Source organism: Emys orbicularis, chromosome 3, assembly GCF_028017835.1.
Source record: "Emys orbicularis isolate rEmyOrb1 chromosome 3, rEmyOrb1.hap1, whole genome shotgun sequence".
NCBI lineage: Eukaryota > Metazoa > Chordata > Testudines > Emydidae > Emys > Emys orbicularis.
In genome coordinates, this window is record NC_088685.1 from 122,736,252 (window position 1) to 122,757,998 (window position 21,747).

The 21,747-nt window shown below is 46.7% G+C and overlaps 1 protein-coding gene across 1 annotated transcript in view; it reads left to right on the forward strand.

The window, feature by feature from the left end:
- Nucleotides 1-2,896: 2,896 nt before the first annotated feature.
- Nucleotides 2,897-21,747, forward strand: part of SYTL3 (synaptotagmin like 3) — a 49,538-nt gene continuing 30,687 nt past the window's right edge. Inside the window, exons 1-3 of the mRNA XM_065401670.1 lie at nucleotides 2,897-3,006; nucleotides 4,510-4,725; nucleotides 12,864-12,928. Of these exons, the coding sequence (XP_065257742.1) occupies nucleotides 2,897-3,006; nucleotides 4,510-4,725; nucleotides 12,864-12,928 (391 nt within the window). The remainder of the gene's footprint in view (nucleotides 3,007-4,509; nucleotides 4,726-12,863; nucleotides 12,929-21,747) is intronic.

Here is a 21,747-nt window from a genome sequence, read left to right on the forward strand (position 1 = left end):
ATTAATAGTTACTTTTCTTAGCTAATAAAGTAGATTTCACCCCCAAAGTTTAGTCAGTTGCAGAGCTGGCTAGTTTCAGAAGAGCCAGCATTCAAATGCTCCTGAAAGCACCCTTCTCTCCCAGGGGTTTTCCTCAATGAATGGATACAGAGTGCTTTCCCTTACACTCTGGTTATCTCTATATGTACAGCACTGCAGTGGCGCATCTGGTGAAGATGCTTTATGTCAACGGCAGAGAGCTCTCCCGTCAGCATAAAAAAACCACCTCCGAGAGCGGCCGAAGCTATGTCGGCGGGAGAAGCTCTCCCCCTGACATGCATTGTGCACATGAGTGCTTATGTCTCCGTAACTTATGTCGCTCAGGGGGGAGGTGTGGATTCCACCCCCACCCCGAGCAATATAAATTTTGCTGACATAGGCTATAGTATAGACATTGCTTCTCTTAAAGTGAAGCAATCTTTTGTCTTTATTCATACCCAGAGCAATTTCCTGCCTCCTATAATGTTCATTTTCACCTCCAAGTGGTTCCAGTCATTTGCAATTGTCTTTGATGGTTTTCTATTGATTGTCCTGGGGCAGGGGTGGGCAAACTTTTTGGTCTGAGGGCTGCATCGGGTTTCGGAAATTTTATGGAGGGACGGTTAGGGGACCTCCCCAAACAGCCAGGCGTGGCTCGTCCCCCGCCCCCATCCGCGCCCCCCCCCACTTCTTGCCCCCTGACGCCCCCCCCCCCCCCCAGGACTCCTGTCCCATCCAACCACCCCTTCTCCCTGTCCACCCCCGGAACAGCTGCCCCTGACTGCCCCCTGCCGCCCCATCCAACCCCTCCTCCTTCCTGACTGCCCCCCTGGAACCCCTGTCCCCATTCAACCCCCCTATTCCCCACCCTCTGACTGCCCCGACCCCTATCCACAGCCCCACCCCCTGACCACCACCCTGAACTCCCCTGCTCTCTATTCAACCCCTCCTGCTCCCTGCCCCCTTACCGCGCTGCCTGGAGCACCGGTGGCTGGCGGCGCTACAGACGCGCCGCCCAGAATACCAGGACAAGCAGCTGCGCCGCCCGGCTGGAGCCAACTACGCCACCACGCAGCACAGAGCACCAGGTCAGGCTGGGCTCTGCATCTGCGCTACCCCAGGAGCTCCCAGCCCCGCCGCCCAGAGCATTGCCCGACGGCGCAGTGAGCTGAGGCTGCGGGGGAGGGGGAACAGCAGGGGAGGGGCCGGGGGCGAGCCTCCCTGGCCAGGAGCTCAGAGGCCAGGCAGGAGGCTCCCGTGGGCCGGATGTGGCCCGTGGGCTGTAGTTTGCCCACCTCTGTTCTGGGGTGTGGCAAGGGTAGACAATAGAACCTTGCATTACCTCGATGGCTGACTAAGGAGGGATGATAACTCCCTCTTGCTTGACTGGGTCAGCATGGAGACATATTACCCCTGGTGACTAATTTTTACTCGAAGTCCATAAAGCCTATTTTCCATATAAATACATTATTCCATAAATATTACCTGTACATATATATTGCAATGAGATTATGAGTCTTGACAAATTAGGAGCTTTCTTTAGATACCTTACATACTATTTTTTAATGAATAAGACATGTAAGACACATCTTTGGTGTAGTGAGTTTGTCAGGTCTGAGGTGAGAAAAAAGGGTCTCTGTGTCACATTCATCCATTTCTCTTTCTGTATTTTCCTGCTTCTTGTATGTTTGCACATAAGTAACTCATCAGTTTGGGATGAGGAACTATTTGTGCACAATGCTAGAAATAAAACTGTATCCTCTTGACTTTTTGTGTTTGTGTGTATTTAACAAAGATAGCAGCACTGCTGTGCACGAAACCTTTTATCTAGCCTCTACAGAAAGAAGCTAGATGTGATTCAGATGGCAGGCCCATTAGCTATTAAAACCTATAAATAATTGATAGAGCAACACCCCTCAGAGTTGTTTCTTTCTCCTTTTATTACAAGTTTTTAATGCTTTGTCACTTCTAGAAGATGATTAGTACAGCTACTAATCAGCTAAGGAGCACATATCATAACCAATATGTCTTGAAGTCATGAGGCCATAGGGCCAGCCTCTGAATTTTCTTGGCAGCTACTTTTATTGATTGATTTTTTTTGCATTATCAGCACAACACAAAAATTATTCTTCTCCAAGCTATTAATGCAGAAGGCTAAGCATTAATGGAACATGTGGGTATGTATGATGGCAATGCTGACTGAAGAATGGTCTGTCTTATTCAGTATCTCCAGGCTAATCCAGCATATCTGAATCAGTGTATGAAAGGTATATTTGTATACAATAAAGTTTGTTTTTCACAGAGTAATGCCCAGATGCTAGCAGGAAGATGTTGAAGAAGAAGAAATGAGGGAAAATAACACTTTATCTTTGTTTTTCTCTAGGTCCTGAACAAGATACTATTTTTATTCTAGCTACTTCCTACCATGAAATTTCTAAAGCAAGAGGTCAAGTAAGACAAGCTGCTTTCCTCTCCTTCGTGTCCTTTTCCTGCGTGAAGGCTCCCTCAGCCTTGTGATTACAAATAAAACCTTACTTTGGGCTATTGTCAGTTTTGGAGCCACTCTCAGCAAAAAAAGAACTTTCATATGAAAGGCAGCAGACTGTTGTGACCCTGCTAAATGACCTGTTCATCAGGGGGCAGAGACACTCTGGAAATAATGATTTGCATAGAGATCAACATTCTCATTTTTTTTTCTTCAAGAGTATGACACAGTAGAAATGTATCACCAATGAAATAAGAGCACAGGCACTTAAAAGAACTCATAGACCTCCTGAGTGCTATATTATACTCCAGACAACAGTAATATCTGTCAGCTTGGATATAGTAGAACTGTGTATAGTGCAGGGGTCTCCAAAGGAAGTGAAGTGTGGGGAAAATGACCCGTGAACTGAATCTGAACTTCCTTAAGGAATTGGAACGAGAGACAGTTTTACAGGTCCTGTACCGTGACCAGATGGTGAGAAAAGTGGATGAGGAAAGGATAAGGTATTTGCCTTTTTTGTACTATGCCACCATTTCTCTTTGCTTTCCTCTCTAATTTTATTCCTTCTCTTGTCTGCTGTTAACTAGTATCTTCTTTCTAGTTGGGAAAACTAAGAGGTATCCAGTGTGTCATGGCTTTAACATGCTAGTGGCTCACTATCCATTAGAGCTGAACAAATACCATGCATTGAATAAACTACTGAATGAATTTAGCTTCTAGCATTCCTAAAAAAAAATCAAGCTATCACAAGGGTTACTCCCTCAGTGAAGAGTTTATAGTTAATTCTCTCCCATCACATTCACAGGTGCACATGCATTGTCCCAGTTACAAAGAATGAGTTCAGGTCTTTGACTGATTTATGTCATTTCATCTGTTCCAGGATTCTCACAAGGGGTTTTGGGAACCTTTTCCCAATGCTGAGTGAAGCAGTGTCCCATCCCATATAAATTTTATGCCAAGTGCATTGCATTTACTAGTGTGCAATTTCCTGTCATCACCAGAGGGTTTTATTGGCTGAATGAAGAGTTTAAATTTAATTCTCTCTCAGCACCTTCACACAGATATTTGATTTGTAAAGGATGAGGTTAAATCTTTGTCTGGCTTATTTTGTTTCCTGTATACTAGGGCTCTGACAAGGTTTTTTTTGGAACCTTGCAACCTACTTTGTCAAGCAATAACCTACCCCATATAAAACATGCCATTTGGGTTGCTAATATTTACACCTGCAAGTTTAAAATTCTCTGTGTTTGCACACTTGAATGTAGGGCCCTACAGTTTGTTTTCTGCAAGTATTTGCATGATTAAACTTAAATGTCTGTGGAAAGCAAATGCTAATAGGTTGTAAGCAAAGCAGAAACAAATTCATTTTTAAATTTGAGCAAATACAGTAACTTTTTTGGTATTTACAAAGTTCAACTTTGTATAGTCTCCTGCAGAAGGGTTATGATGTAACGAAATAGTGCAGGGAACAGGATTCTTAATGTTACTGATCCTTGTCAGAGAAACACTGAACTAAGGTTATGTCTGGTAAGTAAAAGCAACAATCTTCAATTTTTTTGGTTTAAAATGTGGGGTTTTTTTGGTAATTTTAAGTCTACACATAATTCGGTTAAATTCACCTGTAGCTGATTCATGTATTTGAGGAAGCTGTTTTTGCAGTTCTCACTCATGAATCAAATTTGCAAAGGGAACCAAATCCAGCTTCTATTTGCATGTGCACAGCTTTGAACACATGATCACTTGCATACATACTTTTGGGCTTCCTATTAAGTGTGCATAATTTGCATGTGCAGAGCACCATTTGTACTAGATTAGAACTCCATTTATGCACACAAGTGGGGTTTCATGTGCAAGTGATAATGCAAAAAAATACTGTATGCAAGTGATTTTAGGCAACTTAAAAATAGAGACCACAATTTGAAGATATGACCCATAAAGTATTATCACTATTGGATACAAACATCAGCTTGTGATTGTACATATTTTTATTTGCTTGGTGGGGACAGGAAATTGAAAATGCAGTTGCAGCAACTTCGGTGGAAGGGGGCAAAAAGTGTAAACCATGAAGACCAGGAAAGATCCTGCGCTCGCTGTCAGAAATCCTTGGGCCTGGTTATGAATAGAGGTGCAGTGTGCAATGGATGCAGTCATCGAGTGTGCTCTGAGTGCCGTGTCTGCCTGAATCCCTACCTGTGGAAATGCACCATCTGTTATGCTCATGGGTGAGAAATTTGACTAGTTTTGTTAAGCCATCTCTGTTATTTGTGGTGTTGAAAGTAATAGTTAGAGAAGCAAATAAAATGCCTAAATTGTTATAATTAAGATAGCATTGACAAGAGTTGAAAGCCTGGGGTGAAATCCTCACCCCATTGAAGTCAATGGGAATTTTGCCATTGACTTCAGTTGAGCTGAAATTTCATCCCTTGTGTTTAGCAAAGTGGACAGGTCACAGAGACTCAAAGGTGCATCACTATTTCCTGGGGCTGTGATAGTGTTAGATCTCATAAGGTAGGGCAGGATTTGGTATAGTTGGTTCTTGCATAGAAATTATCTGAAGAAAACCCAGTTACTGCAGGAAGTGATACTGTGATTCCCACAGATGGCTCTCTTCCCTCTGAGTCACTACTGAACCAGTGCATTCCTGCAGGGTACTGGGGATCTTGTGCCATAGGAGGTACCATCTTTTGGATGAGATGTATGACTGAGTTCTTGACTACTTCCTTGTAATTATTTTTCCCAAGGCCCTTATCACAAGAGTAGAGGTATCCCCATTGTGTTTAATAATAATAATAATTAATAAATAATGTGAAGCCATAGTACATGTAGGTTAAAAAAGTATAACAAATATTAATAACAACATTCTGATGACAAGCGCATATAGTCAGACTCAGCCCTAAACTTATCTAATTTAAATTTGTTACCTTTTAATTTCATTGCATATCACTTTGTTCTTGTATTACCAGAAAGTGTAAATAAGAGTGTTTGATTTACCTTCTCTGTACTATTATATTAAATACCTCCACTGAATACACTCTTATTCATAACATCCTGTCTAAGCTGAATAGTCCAAACAGGGATATTCTGATACATTTCTGCCTTTGATGAGAAACATTCTGATACAGAGTTTTGAAATCAAACCAGCAGTTCTGAAGGTGAAATTCATCCCTGTGCATAGGGCGAGTACTTTAAATAAAATTCATCACTATGAAGAAATAACAGGAGTACTTGTGGCACCTTAGAGACTAACAAATTTATTAGAGCATAAGCTTTCGTGGGCTACAACCCACTTCTTCGGATGCATATGAAGTGCATCCGAAGAAGTGGGTTGTAGCCCACGAAAGCTTATGCTCTAATAAATTTGTTAGTCTCTAAGGTGCCACAAGTACTCCTGTTATTTTTGCGGATACAGACTAACACGGCTGCTACTCTGAAACCTATCACTATGAAGGTCAGTATAAGGGCTGTGCACCACTTAAATCCCTCGTTAGACCTCAAATTTAGGTTTAAATAAGAACTCAAGTGGTGCATAGGTCTTGGACTAGCTCTTTGAACAGGGTTGACTATCTGTGAATGGTTGCCAGTTTAAAGTCAGTTTGTGTATCTTGGGTGACAATGCAGACTTTAAGAATGCACAATGAATGTCTTTTCATGTAAACTGTGATTTTTAAACAATGTATTTTGAAATGCATTTATCACAAAACGGGCAAAGTAGTTTGCCCCACATTTGGGGCTAAATAATTATGGGGTTGTTTTTTTGGGGAGAAAGGAGGGAAAAGCAGCTTTTGAATTATGAGTTCCAGAACCATCATCTCCACCTCCAAAATGCTTTTATTTTTAGTGAAAAGGGGATGGATTCATAACTCTTTTTGTGTGTAGGCAACCATAAGTTTCCTACACACAAATGGATCACATTTTTTCTAATTTGTTTTTTAAGATTATTGTTCAGAGGCTAAGTGTTCCAAGTTTTAACATGGAAAAACTCTTTTTATCCCAAAGCAACTAAAAATAGAGGTTTATAATAAAAGTGTCATTTCAGCCATATAAGATCACATCATATAATATCTCATATCATCACTTATCCTGTTATTTATTCATGCATGCAGCAAGACACACACACATAAACATGCCCAGGGAAATCTATTTTTCTGTCTATTGTAGATGTTGAAAAATGATGCAACTTCAGTGAGTGAAATTTACCTTTGAGGAGAGAGCCAGCACAAGGCCCTATCTCCACTTACACCTCATTTGAGCTCATCACTTAGGGCCTGATCCAAAGCCCATTGGAATCATTGCAAGTTTTTCCATTGACTTTAATGGGCTTTGGTTCAGGACTATAAAGCTTAAGAGATGGATAGGGCTATGTGTGGGCCCTCTGTAATGGGGTAGTTCCATTCAGTGCCCTATGGGAAGAGGAAAGATGTAGAAATTTAGAGTCCGATTTTCAGAGGTACTGAGCACTCAGTTCTGTTGAAGTCAAGAAAAGCATGTTGACCTCTGAAAATCAGCATCTAAATGACTTCTTGCAGAATCTAGGTCAACAGAGGCTCTGTGTGTCTTTGTGATTACAAGTAGAGTGACTGCTTATAAATGATCAAATACAAAACATACTGGTGTACATTTGATAGGCAGTATAATTTCATTATCTTCAGCTTGATTTTTTTTACTCCTGATACTGTCTAGCTCTCAGTTGCTGTTAAAATGTTTTTTCCCCAACAAACCATTGGTATCAGCAACATCACTGATGTTCTTCCTTCCCCACCCTGCTCTTTAGATACTAGTCTTAGATATTAGATTATCTGTGGAGACAAACTTCATGTATCAAACTGAGCATAAGCAATGACAAAAAGGCTATCATAGAATACCAGTTTTGACATTTCAAAAACAAAATAGAAATGTATTTCCCGTGTGCTGTATCTAGATGATTCTAGGTATTACTATGAGTCACACATAAGTGAACAGAAATCAGCCATCATTCTCTGTTCTTGGTCTTGCTCTGATAAGTTTATAAATGTGAGTAGAAGCATCTTTTAACTTCTCATGTGCCCTTTCTCTGTGCATGGCTGAGGGCAAATATCTCTAAAGCAATCCCATTATACCCTTGGTTATGATTTATCACAGGACTACATACATGTCCCCATTTGCTACATGAACACTGTTAGTCAAATTCAACTCTTAAGTGCTCAGATCCCACCTGTCCAAAGAAAATAAATGTTTAACTGAGGTCGGCATTTGGTTTGCTATATTGTGAGTAGAAAGAGAGCCAAACTACAATGTTCCAATTGGGATCTTAACCTCAGAAAGTTTGGGGATGTTCAGATCAGGGATTTTGGGGCTGATCATATTGTTAGTCATGTAATGTATTCAAACGAAATAAATCTGGATTGAATGAATGCTAGATGTAAAGTAACATTTAAATATGTACATCCTGTAGTAGGAAGGAAGCGGTGAACAAGGATAAAGTTATTTATAATGTTATTTGTCTTTCTAAATGAGTGGGCCCCAAACTTTTCAGGGTCGCATCCCCCTTACCCTTGTCCATGTCCCCCATAAAAGCATGATTTTATGGAAAATATGTCTTGTTCAAGAAATTTTATATATTTTTTTTATTTGGATGAGATTACAGGTATGGTTGATAAAGGTAACTGTATTGGCATAGTATCAGGGGGTAGCCATGTTAGTCTGTATCCACAAAAATAACAAGGAGTCCGGTGGCACCTTAAAGACTAACAGATTTATTAGGCCATAAGTTTTCGTGGGTAAAAGACCTCACTTCTTCAGATGCATGGCCATGCATCTGAAGAAGTGAGGTCTTTTACCCAAATAAATTTGTTAGTCTTTAAGGTGCCACTGGACTCCTTGTTGTATTGGCATAGTATGGATTTAGACTTCTGTAAGGTGTTTGATTTAGTTTCGCATAACATTCTGATTAAAAAATTAGCATTATACAAAATCAATATATCACATATTGAATGGATTAAAAACTGGCTAATTGATAAACCTCAAAAAATAATTGTAAATGGGGAATTATCATCCAAAGCAGGTGTTTCTAGTGGGCTCCCACAGGGATCTGTTCTTGGTGTAATGCTATTTTGTATGTTTATCAACGATCTAGAAGAAAATATTAAATCTTTGCTGGCAAAGTGTGCAGGTGATATGAAAATAGGTAAAGTGGTAAATAATGATAAGGATAGGTCAATTATACAGAGCAGTCTAGATCACTTGGTAAGATGAGTTCATTTGAACAACATACAACACATATAGGTCAGTTACAGGATTGGGGACTCTGTTTTGGAAGCAGTGACTCTGAAATGGACCTAGGGGGTCATGATGAATAACTAACTGAATATGAGCTCCCTGTGTTTTACTGTGGCTAAACTGGCTAATGCAATTCTTGGATGTATAACCAGGGGGAAATCAAATAGAAAGTTGATATAACTTATGTATACATATGTTTGCTAGAAGCTGGGAATGGGTGACAGGGGATGGATCACTTGATGATTATCTGTTCTGTTCATTCCCTCTGGAGCACCTGACATTGGCCACTGTCGGGTAATGGGCTAGATGGACCTTTGGTCTGAACCAGTATGGCCTTTCTTATGTTCTTATGAACAGCACCGGTGAGACTGCTACTAGAATAGTCTGTCCAGTTCTGATCTCTACACTCCAAAAGGGTGTTGAAAAATTGGAAAGAGTTCAGAAAAGAGCTACAAGAATGATTTGAGGTCTGGAAAACTTACCTTACAGTGGAAGACTTAAGAAGCTCACTCTATCTAATCTATGGTATATATAGAGCTGCATGGGGAGAAGTTCTGATAGCATGGGGCTCTTAAATGTGACACAGGCATAATAATGCCCAGTGGTTGGAAGCTGAAGCTAGATAAATACACGCTAGAAATAAGGTGCACATTTAGAACAGTGAGTGTAATTAACCATTGGATCAAGTTACCTAGTGTTGTGATGGATTCACCATCACTTGACGTCTTTAAGGCAAGATTGGATGTCTTTCCAACAAGTATGCTCTAGTCCAACCACAAGATATAGGCTTGAGGCAGGAATTACTCGGTGAAGATCACTGGCCTGTGGTGTGTAGGTTAGACTAGATTGGGGTGGGGAACCTGTGGCAGGATCCGGCCCGCTGCTTCATTTCATCTGGCCCATGGCAAGTCTCCGTGCCGCAGGCTGGAAGCCCCAAGCCTTGGCGCCCTCTCCCCCCTCCCTCCACAGGGCTTGAGCCACCAGCGCCAGCTCACCGGGTTGCCAGAAGTCTGGTTGGCTCTGTGCCACTCCCAGCATGTCCCTGTGTCCCCTAGGAGCAGGGGTGATCAGGGAAGCTCTGCGTGCTGCCCCCAGCACCGGCTCCGCAGCTCCCATTGGCCGGGAATCGTGGCCAATGGGAGCTGTGGGGGCAGTGCCTGTGGGCTCAGGCAGCATGCACTATGCAGAGCCCCCTCGCCCCTCCGCCTAGGGGCTGAACATGGCAGCTGCTTCTGGGAGCAGCGTGGAGCCCCAACAGGCAGGGAGCCTGCCTTAGCCCCTCTGTGCCACTGACCAGGAGCCGCCTGAGGTAAGCGCCGCCCGACCGGAGCCTGCACCCCAAACCCCCTGCCCCAAGTCGGAACCCCCCCCGCACCCTAACTCCCTCCCAGACCCTGCATCCCCATACCTCCTCCCACACCCCAACCCCCTGCCCCAACCCTGAACATGCTCCTGCACTCCAAGTCCCTTGGCCCCAGCCTGGATCCTCTTCCTGAACCCCAACCCCCTCATCACACTTTGTATCTGATCCACAGCCCAATTAAGTCAATGGTAACCTGTGTGACTTTGGGAAAGTCACTTAGCCTCAGTGTGCCTCAATTCCCCATCTGTAAAATAGCACTGCCCTACCTCACAGGGATTTTGTGAGAATAAATACATTAAAAATTATCAGGCCCTCCAACACTATGATGATGGAGCCTTATAAGGACCTAAGATGGATAGATAAGACTCTTTTAGTGGCTTCAGTAGCTTTGCAGTAGGCTCTCTCTGGATGAATTCTGTTCTACTGTTTCCCCTCTATAGTCAGTCAGTTCCCCTATTTGTATGGATCATTCACACAACAGGGGAGAGAAAGATGTTTTGGAAAATGCAGTATTAAAACCAGAGGACTCAGAAGCAGTTGTATGATCTGAACCAACTTGAAACTTGTTTGTTTGTTTGAAAAAAAAAGTTCAGATTTCAAGTTGATTGCATTCATTTAAAGCAATCTAAACATTACAGATCAGTATTCCTTTCTCCAGAACTATGGAACCACTGTAACAAGATGCTTACTTTCTTATAGCAAAAAGCACTTTCTTAACAATCAACAGACAGTAGGATGCATGGGTAAAATAAAACTGGATTCTGGCAAGACACTATTATTTCAGTGTTTGCAAACTGTAATAAATTCTGGGTTGTTTTGCTTTCATAGCCATCTAATACTGATGAAGACCAAAATGAAAGCCATACATTATTGAAAGCAAGCAGGCAAACAAATTATTTAAGATACAAAGGGATAACTCACTATAGTTAGGCTTAGAAGGATTAGCACTGATCAAAACTATAGTTAGGCTTGGCAGAATTTGCTTTTAAATTTTTTATAATTTCAATGGATAATATAGATGTTTATTTTTAAGCATTTTTTCGAATTTTATCTGATTAAATTTTCACACTTGCACAAAATTATGGGTTTTAAGCATCTTTTTCTTCATTTATAGATTTAAATTTTCACACCTGTGGGAAATTATGGGGGGAGTTCAGACAACGGGGGGCAGACAATAATTATTTCTTGATAGTAGACGTTGAGGTTCAAAAAACTGAAGCTTTATAACCTTAGGGGGGGAGGGATAGCTCAGTGGTTTGAGCATTGGCCTGCTAAACCCAGGGTTGTGAGTTCAATCCTTGAGGGGGCCACTTAGGGATCTGGGGCAAAAATCAGTACTTGGTCCTGCTAGTGAAGGCAGGGGGCTGGACTCGATGACCTTTCAAGGTCCCTTCCAGTTCTAGGAGATGGGATATCTCCATTAATTTAATTTTTTTAATTTAATTTAATTTAAACCATCAAAACACAAATTGTATCACATGTCAAAATTTACAAAGTAAATATCCTGAAATCAAACTTTAATAAGTTCTTAAGCAGTACTTTTCTTACTTTGTCTATCTATAAATTTTGATTATTATTGATGGAAATATTTTTTCTTCAGTTTGTGTGTGTATGGTGAAATAGATGTTTACCTGTATTTACCAATACAAATCTAATCCTTTCAAGCCTAATCATAGCACATTATATGGGTTTAAAGCAGTGTCCAGTACCCCTACTGCCAAATTTTCAGATTCCATTGTCTTAAGTTAAGCACCAAAATCTATGGTTAGACAGGTAAATAAATGGCCTGATTTCAAGAGGAGCTGAACATACTCCATTTCCAATGGAGTAAGTGAAAGTTGCAGGTGTTCAGCTCCTCTGAATACAAAGATGCTTATTTAGGTGCCTAAAAATGGATCCTAAAACCAAGCTGCAACAAAAGCACACAGCGTCCTAAACATTGTACCATATTTTAAAAGGGAATGAGTTGAGAACCAGAGTGGCAGCCCAGTTGCTGCATTTCCTGTCCTTTGTGAATTTCAGTAAGAATTATGTATAGTTTTTTGGTTTTGGTTAGTTACAGGCTTTTGAATTTTTCTCAAGGATCTGTCCTTATATGCATTTCATACTCAGTAAACATCACCCATTTGATCTCATGATCCTGATGCATGCAGGTACTGTGCATGACAGTTGCCAGCAGTGGCACTAGCTTCTCGAAAGAGGAGCAGGGTAAGGTTAGGGTTAGGCCATGGCACCACCACACTGTCCACATCAATGAGGAGAGTGTGTGTTGCACCTTCTTCTAGGGTTATGACACTGCAGTGTGTGCTGCTCTTATATAGCCATTCTGACTTACACCTAGGAGCGCACACTACAGTACCTTTACACTCCCTCAAGCTAGGCTATGGCAGAAAACAGCAAGCTAGCCCTAAGGTCCTTATCGGAGGTCACAAAGCAAGTCAGGTGCAGAGCTACGAATAGAATCAAGGACTCTTGATTTCCAGTGTGTTGTTCTAAACACTAGATAATACTTACGTCAACACAGAACAGTTCTTACAGGGAGAACAAAGCTGATCCTTTGCCCTCAAACTCGGAGTCAGATTGTAGCGATCTCCCATTAGTTATACTGTACAATTAAGAAGGGTCACTGTATAGCCTTTGACTGTTAAACAGATTTTTGTCTTAAGTGCACATGTATATGGTCATGAAAATTCATCTTGGAAACTGTGTAAAAGGTTCAAATGTGTGTTGTTTGTTTTTCAGAGACATGAAAGTAAAGACTGGGGAATGGTTCTTTGAGGAACGTGCCAAGAAATTCCCAGCTGAAGGTAATTACTGGCGCAGGCAACAAACTGGTTTGCGGTGTATAGTCCTCATCTAAGTAATATACAATACAAAATCTTGATACACTACTTTGTTTCATTTTTAGCCCATTTAGTAGGAGATAGGTCTGAAATAAAGACTAGATCTTGTGGTATGTGTCTCTACAGTGGGTGTAAGACAGCAGAATGCCTGCCTTTTTGCCTCAAGCATAAACCAGAAGAAGGCCTTTAAAGGGCAAAGTACTTTGGTTGGGTAATATGAAAATATGATAACCATTTTAATTTGAACAATGTGACTGAAATTGTGAGCACCAAATAAGTGTGCAGCTTAAGACGAATAAGAAATACAATGGTCTGTGAAATAAATATAGATGCACTAGGGTATGTGTACTGCAAGAAGATATCTTGCAGCCTTTTAAGTTAATGGCAAAGTTCCCATTGATTTCAGTAGTGCAGGTTCAAAGCCTACAAAGAGGACAGGATGGAAGACAGTAAAAAGGGGAAATTTACAAACCTACTATGAGACAGTGTTCAGCACATATTAATCTATGCGAACCTAAACCGCAACCCATTTGGTGCCCAATTATACCATCCCCCTTGTGTAGTGCCCTCCTATGCCACTGGGGACACAAAGTAGCCAACAGGTGTGTGGAGGTGGCAGATCCATCCCCATCCACAGCACTGGAACGCAAAGCAGGTCAGGTGAATGAGGAACATGCTGCATCACCCAAAGGGCTACTGCAGTGTGCACTCTACCTCTGCATTCTGGGGAAAGGATTGTGTTTTATGAGACATAGTCCCTTCTTGAGCTCCCCTGGGGGTCCTGTAGCTTCCCACTTCCCCTAACTGAGACCTGTGTCTAAATGACACAACTTGGACCAGAGTATCCCCATTTTATGACTTTAGATGTAGAAGGAGAAGCCAATAGGCACTGGTCCTTAAAATACCACCTCAGGGAGCTCTGTTTATCTGGGAAAACATTAGCAATATAAGAGAAAAAGGACGTTATACATTAAATAAGCAAGCAGTCTTTGAAACAACAGGCATTCACTGAAAGCTGGCATCAAAACAAAGTGAGAAGCTGAGTAATGATACACTTCCTTGCTAAAAATCAGATAACAGCAGTTATTTATAGACTTCACTGAATCCCCTTCTAGATAGAACACACTTCCCAATTTAATAATGTTGGTTGATTCACCTTCTTACGGGCAGTGGTGTTCCAAAAGTTGTTATATGAGCTCATCTCACTCTCTCTCTCTTCAGAGGTAGTTGGTGAGAGTAAAGACGTAAATCTAAACAACCTCTCACAAATACAGAAAAGTGATCTACTGTTATTCTTCTTTGAGTGCTTGTTCATGTCCATTCCAGTCAGGTGTGTGCGCGCGCACGTGCACGTTGGCCGGAAGATTTTTCCCCTAGCAGCATCAGTCGGGTCGGCCTGGGCGCCCCCTGGAGTCGCGCCCTCATGGCGCCTAATATCTAGCCCTGCCGACCCGCCACCCTTCAGTTCCTTCTTACCTCCAGTGACAGTGGCTGGAACTTCCCTTAGCTCTTGCTCAGCAAGTTCATTCTTTATCTGCTTGTATATAGTTAATTCGTTAGTGTTATTAGAGTTATTAGTGTCTTAGTATAGAGTTTGTTGCCCCCCCCCCACTCCACTTCCTGGAGCCGTGGTATGCCGCGGTCCCCGGGTTTCAAAAATTGTGTGGCCCGCGCCGAGGGCATGCCAAAGAGTGACCCTCACTTGTCGTATCTACGGTGCCTGCGGGAGACCCATCAGAAAGATCGTTGTAAGATCTGCCGCGAGTTCCGTACGAGAATGCTTAAGGAAAGGGAACAGCGGCTCAAGGTGATCCTCATGGAGGCAGCTCTACGGCCCCACTCCAACCCGGGCTCGGGAGACCCGACCCCTACTGCGTCGTCCTCGATGCGGAGCGCCCCGGTGCCGTCGGCGAGCTCGGCACCAAGAAAGGACTCTTCCCGAGACGCTCGGCACCAACATGGCTCCTCACGGGGCCCGTCTGATAGTAGGCACCGTTCCCACTCGCCAGTGCCTCAAAAGAAGAAGAAGCCGGATGACCATTCTCCGGCCCAGCCACGAGACGTGCGATCCCAGGTGGGCCACTCCTCAGGATCCCCTGCCGGGGCCGTGTCGACTCCTGCCCAAGTGCGGCAGTCAAGTCCGGCCCCGCCTTGATCATCGGCGCCTACACAGCAGCTGCAGCTCCCATCGACGCTGGACCCATACCAGGCTGCTCGGGACCTCTTCCATCTTACGGCACCATTCTCGCCTGCCAGAGAGGAACCCTCAGCGCCGGCGGATCCACGTCCTCCAGTGCATTCGAAGGGGAAGCCAGCTATGATGTCGAGACGATCCCCCTTGCCATGTCCCTCAGTGCCTACCACTTGGACAGGGAACCTACCCACTCCCTGAGCTCTCAATGTCCAAGACACCGAGGATCGGCTCCTCCATGGTCTTCAGTGTCTGAGACCTCAGAGTCAGAGTCTGACTCCTATCACTCTGGGAGGAGCAGAAGTCGCAGATCGAGGTCCTGTAGAGACAGGAGAGAGCCCCAGGCGTGGCCTCCGCAGTGGCAGAACCCGCCTCAGTGGCCCTTCTGGACCCCCTGGGCTTTTCACCAGGGTCAGGGAGGAACCCAGGGTCCACACTCTGCGACATCTTCCGTGGCCTCTACCACCTTCATGCCACTTTCCACTGCGCATCTGCCCTTGGCGCTTACAGTCCTGATGCCTCTGCCTCCGGCTCCATCGTCGATTCCGGCACCGTGCTCGGCTCCGACCTCAGCACCGCCCTTCACGGCATTGACATACCCGTCTCCCACGCCTGACCATTGTCGATGTCGACCTTGATGCAGGCACTGGCGGCCCCGGTGCCAATGGTCGGTACCGGGCCCCCTGCTTCCAGTGGCTCCTGTGAGCGTGCTGATGCAGCTCCCTCCAGTAGGGCTGATGGCAGCGCCGACGTGTGCTTCGACGTCCACAGCCCCGGCACCATCGATGGCACCACTACCTCCAACGCTGCCCTGAGAGTCACGTGACCCCCCCCGGGGGTAGATGGTAGGGAGCTTCCACTCCCGGCACACGCTTCCTCCTGTTCGTCGCCGGACGAAGCATTGGTGGGGACAGCCATAGCCCCTGCATTAGAGGACAACAGAGTGCTACAGCAGTTGCTGCGTAGGGTCGCCCAGGGTCTGGGCATCAAGGCCGAGGAGGTGGTGGAGGAGGCTGATCCCATGGTGGACATCTTAGTACCCTCAGGACTGTCACGTATAGCCTTGCCACTTATAAAGACCATTGTGGACGCCACTAAGACCCTGTGGCAGATGCTGGCATCCTTGCCTCCTACTGCCAAACGCAACGAGTGGCAGTATTTTGTTCCCTCCAGAGGGTTAGAGCATTGATACTCTCACCCGCTTCCTGACTCCCTGGTGGTCGATGCGGCTAACCAGCGTGAGAGACAGGGCTTCCAAGAACCCTCCCCAAAGAACAGGGATGCTAAACACCTAGACCTTGTGGGTAGAAATACGGAGCTTCAAACCACTCGACAGGTGGTTTGCAGCTCCGTATTGCTAACCAACAGGCCATTGTGAGCGGGTACTCTTACAACACCTGTGCAGCAATGACGAAGTTCACGGAGCTCACCCCTTCGGATTCATGAGCGGAGTTCACAGCCTTGGTGGAGGAAGGGAAGCTAGTCTCCCAGGCTTCTCTGCAGGCTGTATTAGACGCTGCAGATGCTGCCACTAGAGTGATGGTGACGGAGGTAGCTACGAGGCGCAGTGCTTGGCTCCAAGTCTCAGGGTTACCCTACGAGGTCCAGCAAACCATTCAGGACCTCCCATTTGAGGGTGAGATTCTGTTTTCTGAAAAGACAGACAAGCAGCTGCACAGCCTGAAAGACTCCTGAGCCACCCTCAAATCCTTGGGCCTGCACACCCCCGCCACGCAGCGGAGACACTTCCACCCACAACCTCCTCAAAGGTTCTAGCAGCAGAGCCGACAGGACGGTTCTTGGAGGAGGAACAGGAGTGGCAGGAGAAGGCAACACCCTTCCTCAACTCAGGGCTCTGGCCATCCCAAACCGCCCTCTGGTCCTAAACCAGCCTTTTGAAGGTACGGTCGAGGACGGCGCACCAGATCACAGACTGGATCTAACCCGCCTTACCTTTTCCTCCCGACTATCCCCTTTCTACCGTGCATGGTCCCATATCACCTCGGACCGCTGGATGCTTCACACGGTAGAGAGGGGGTACTCCATCCAATTCTGTGCCCTCCTGCCCTTCCACCCTCTTTCCCCATCCCTCTTCAGGGACCCTTATTACGAGCAACTTCTCATTCAGGAAGTGCAGTCGCTCCTATCACTAGGGTCAGTAGAGGAGGTTCTTCGAGTGCTTGTGGAGCCCCTGGAGTGGCACCTTCATGGCGCTGGATATATACCCCAGCCGACCCAGCGCCCCCTCAGTTCCTTCTTACTGCCTGTGACGGTCGTTGGAACTGTGGAGCGCGGCATAGCTGTCCTCCACTCTCCCTAGCTTTTACTTCCCGGTTTGGTTAATTGTTCTAGTTCTTAATAGTTATATAGTTAGTGTAGTTTTGATAGTTGTAGAATTAGTTTTGTAAGTGAAGTTAGCGGGCTGGAAGGGGTCCCTCCCCCTTCCTCCCTGCGTGCCGCCCGGGCTCATGCCCAAGGCTCCGGGTTTTAAGCCGTGCTCAGCCTGTTCGAAGCCTATGCCAACGGGAGATCCCCACGACTCTTGTTTAAAGTACCTCGGGGAGTCTCACCAGGCCGAAAAGTGTAAGATCTGTAAGGCTTTCAGGCCACGAACTAAAAAGGAGCGGGACTTTAGACTCAAGCAGCTCCTTATGGAGGCGGCCCTCAGCCTGGATCCTCCTTCGGCACGCCAAGTTCCGGCACCAAGTGCCTCGGTGCGCAGTGCTCTGGCGGCAACTTCGAGTACTGCACCACGGGGAGACTTGGATAGAGACCCACGGCACCGGTCCTCGCCGGCACTGCGTCCAGCACAAGCACCTCGGCGCCGTTCCCTGTTCCCAGGACAGAAGAGACCTGCCTCCCAACAACAGGCACCGGCACCCCCTTTGACAACCTCGGATTCGCGTCCGGCACCGGAGCGACCGAGACTACAGGCGCCGATAATGGCACCGTTGACTCGGGCACCGAGGGAAGGGCCGTTGAGTCCGGCACGGACTGGCTCCCCGACCCGCACCGTGGTTGAGCCCTGACTTCCATCGACGCCAGAGACGTTTGCAACGGCGAGGGACCTCATTGCCCTTACAGAACCGGCACCAGCTCAGGCTACGGCACCGCATCTCACCCAGGCGGTACAGTCTAGGGGCAAGCCAGCCCTAATACGTCCACCATCTCCGAGCGTGGACACTCGACACCACTCCCAATCTCGGAGCAGGTCCCGGCGCCGCTCGCAGTCCCGGCGCCATTCTCTATGACGGCACCGGTCGTACTCGCGGCCCAGATCTTACTCCCAGTACCGTTCCGCCTCGTGGCACCGCTCCGGACCTCGGTATCATTCGGGCTCCCGACGCCGCTCCCGGCACCGGTCAGAGCGCCGATCCCATTCGAGAAGCCGCTCCTGGCATCGCTCCCACAGGCGGTCTTCACACAGGGCAAGGGCTTCTATTCCCAGTATTTCCTAATACCAAAAGCCAAAGCCAGCCTCAGGCCTATCCTGGATCTGCGTGAGCTCAACAAGTTCATGAAGAAACTCAGGTTCCACATGGTTTCCCTGGCCTCCATCATCCCTTCACTAGATCCAGCAGACTTGTATGCCGCCCTCGGCTTGAAGGACGCGTATTTTCACATCACAGTTGCTCAGAACCACAGGAAGTTCCTCAGGTTTGTGGTCAGTGGTTCCCACTACCAATTTACTGTTCTCCCATTCGGCCTGTCAGCAGCACCCCGAGTATTCACCAAATGCATGGCAGTCGTCGCTGCTTTTCTGCGGAGACATCAGGTACAGATATTTCTGTACCTCGACGACTGGCTGATCAAAGGCCGCTCCAGGACAGGTGGAAACTCAGGTCGCGTTTATCAAAGCCACTTTCGACAACCTGGGTCTGCTCCTAAACGAAGCAAAATCAACTCTGTCCCCCGTCCAGAGGATAGAGTTCATGGGGCAGTATTGGACTCGACCCAAGCCAGGGCATTCCTCCCACAGGCGAGGTTTCAAGCCCTCAACAACATGATCCAGGGAATCACTCAGTTTCCCATCACTACTGCGAGAAACTGCCTGAGGCTTCTCGGGCACATGGCAGCCTGTACGTATGTGGTACGGCACGCCAGACTCAGGCTTCGGCCACTACAGACGTGGCTAGCACCAGTCTATCGACCAGCCCAGGACAGCTTGGACAGGATCGTGACTCTGCCTTGCCCTGTCCTTGATTTGCTCCGGTGGTAGATCGACACTCAGGAGGTGTACTCAGGGGTCCCCTTTGCTGTCCCACAGCCATCCCTGTCATTGGTGACGGACTCATCGGATTTGGGCTGGGGAGCTCATCTGAGGGACCACAAGACCCAAGGCCTCTGGTCGCAAGCAGATCTGCGCCTCCACATCAATGTCAGAGAGCTCAGAACGGTGTGCTTAGCGTGTCAGACATTCTGCCCTTACCTAACTGGCTAATGTGTATCAGTCATGACGGACAATATGGCTGCAATGTTCTATATCAACAAACGGGGGTGCACGCTCCTCTCCCCTGTGCCAGGAAGCCCTCATACTATGGGACTTCTGTGTAGAACATTCAGTCAACCTCCAGGCGTCATACATCCCTGGGATTCAGAACGAGCTGGCGGACCACCTCAGCAGGTCATTCCGCAGCCACGAGTGATCCCTTCGCCCGGACATCACAAGTTCAGTATTCCAGAGTGGGGATTTCCCCTGATCGACCTCTTCTCCACGCGATGCAACAGGAAGTGCCAGCAGTTCTGCTCCTTCCAGAATCACAGCCCGGGCTCCACAGTGGATGCGTTCCTCCTCCATTGGGGAGGAGCTCTCCTATATGCCTTCCCGCCGATACCACTCGTTCACAAGGTCCTGCTCAAGATCCGCAAAGATCATGCTTGGGTCAGACTGATAGCGCCGGCCTGGCCTCATCAGCATTGGTACACATCTCTCCTAGACGTGTTTGTGGGAGCCCCGATTACCTTGCTGCTCTTCCCAGACCTTCTCACACAGGCTCACTGACCTCTCCAACACCCAAACCTGCAGTTGCTCCATCTCACAGCGTAGAAACTCCAGGGTTGAATCCGTCGGAGCTTTCCTGTTCAGACCAGGTTAGACAGGTCATCCTTGGCAGTAGAAAACCCTCAACGAGGGCCACGTACCTTGCCAAGTGGAAGAGATTTTCAATCTGGTCGGTGCAGCCTGACTCGCCCCCGATGCTAGCCTCAGTGTCGCACATTCTGGATTACCTTCTATATCTGAAACAGGAGGGTCTCTTGTTACCTTCTATAAGAGTGCACTTGGCTGCCATCTCAGCATTCCACCCAGGCGTACAGGGCCACTCGGTTTTTGCTAACCTCATGGTCAGCCGCTTCCTAAAGGGGCTCGATAGGCTGTACCCGCATGTTTGCCAACTGGTTCTTGCCTGGGACCTCAAATTGGTCCTTTCTAGACTCATGGGGCACCACTTTGAGCCTTTAGCAACATGCTCCCTGCTCTACCTCTCCTACACGGTCGCGTTCCTGGTGGCGATATCCTTGGCCAGGAGGGTGTCTGAGCTCAGGGCCCTGACTTAAAGGCTGTCCTACACCGTGTTCTTTAAGGACAAAGTTCAGTTCAGGTCCCACCCTGCTTTCCTCCTGAAGGTTGTGTCGCAGTTCCACATCAACCAGGACATTTTCCTTCCAGTTTTCTACCCTAAACCTCATTCTAACAACAGGGAGCAGAGACTCCACACTCTGGACGTCCACAGAGCGCTTGCTTTCTACACTGAGAGAACGAAACCGTTCAAGAAGTCGGTCCAGCTCTTCGTGGCAGTGGCGGACAGGATGAAAGGCCAGCTGGTTTCGGTCCAGCGCATTTCATCATGGATAATGGCCTGTATCAGCGAGTGCTACAACCTGGCAGGGGTTCCCGCGCCTTCGATCACAGTGCACTCTACCAGGGCACAGGCTTCATAGACGGCATGCCTGGCTCAAGTTCCTGCCCAGGAAATCTGCAGAGCGGCGACATGGTCTTCCATACACACTTTCGCCGCACACTATGCAATCACCTGGCAGACCAGAGACGATGCAGGCTTCGGAAGAGCAGTACTCCAATCAGTGGACAGCTCCAACCCCACCTTCTGAATTTGGCTTGAGAGTCACCTGATTGGAATGGACACGAACAAGCACTCGAAGAAGAAAAAACGGTTACTCACTTCTCATGACTGTTGTTCTTCGAGATGTGTTGTTCATGTCCATTCCAATACCCAACCTCCTACCCTTCTGTCGGAGGAACTGAAGGGGTGGCAGGTCGGCAGGGCTCTATATTAGGCGCCTTGAGGGCGCGACTCCAGGGGGCGCCCAGGCTGACCCGACAGATGCTACTAGGGGAAAAATCTTCCAGCCAACGTGCACATGCGTGCGCACACACCTGATTGGAATGGACATGAACAACACATCTCAAAGAACAAGTTACGAGAAGTGAGTAACTGTTTTTTCTCAGACATTGGGCCTGGTCCTACAGGGTGCTGAGTGCTCTCAATTCCCAGTGAAGTAAACTGTGGTTGATGACGTTCATCACCTTTCAGGATCAGGTCTCTGTGGATAACTGAAACACTGCATTGTGCTT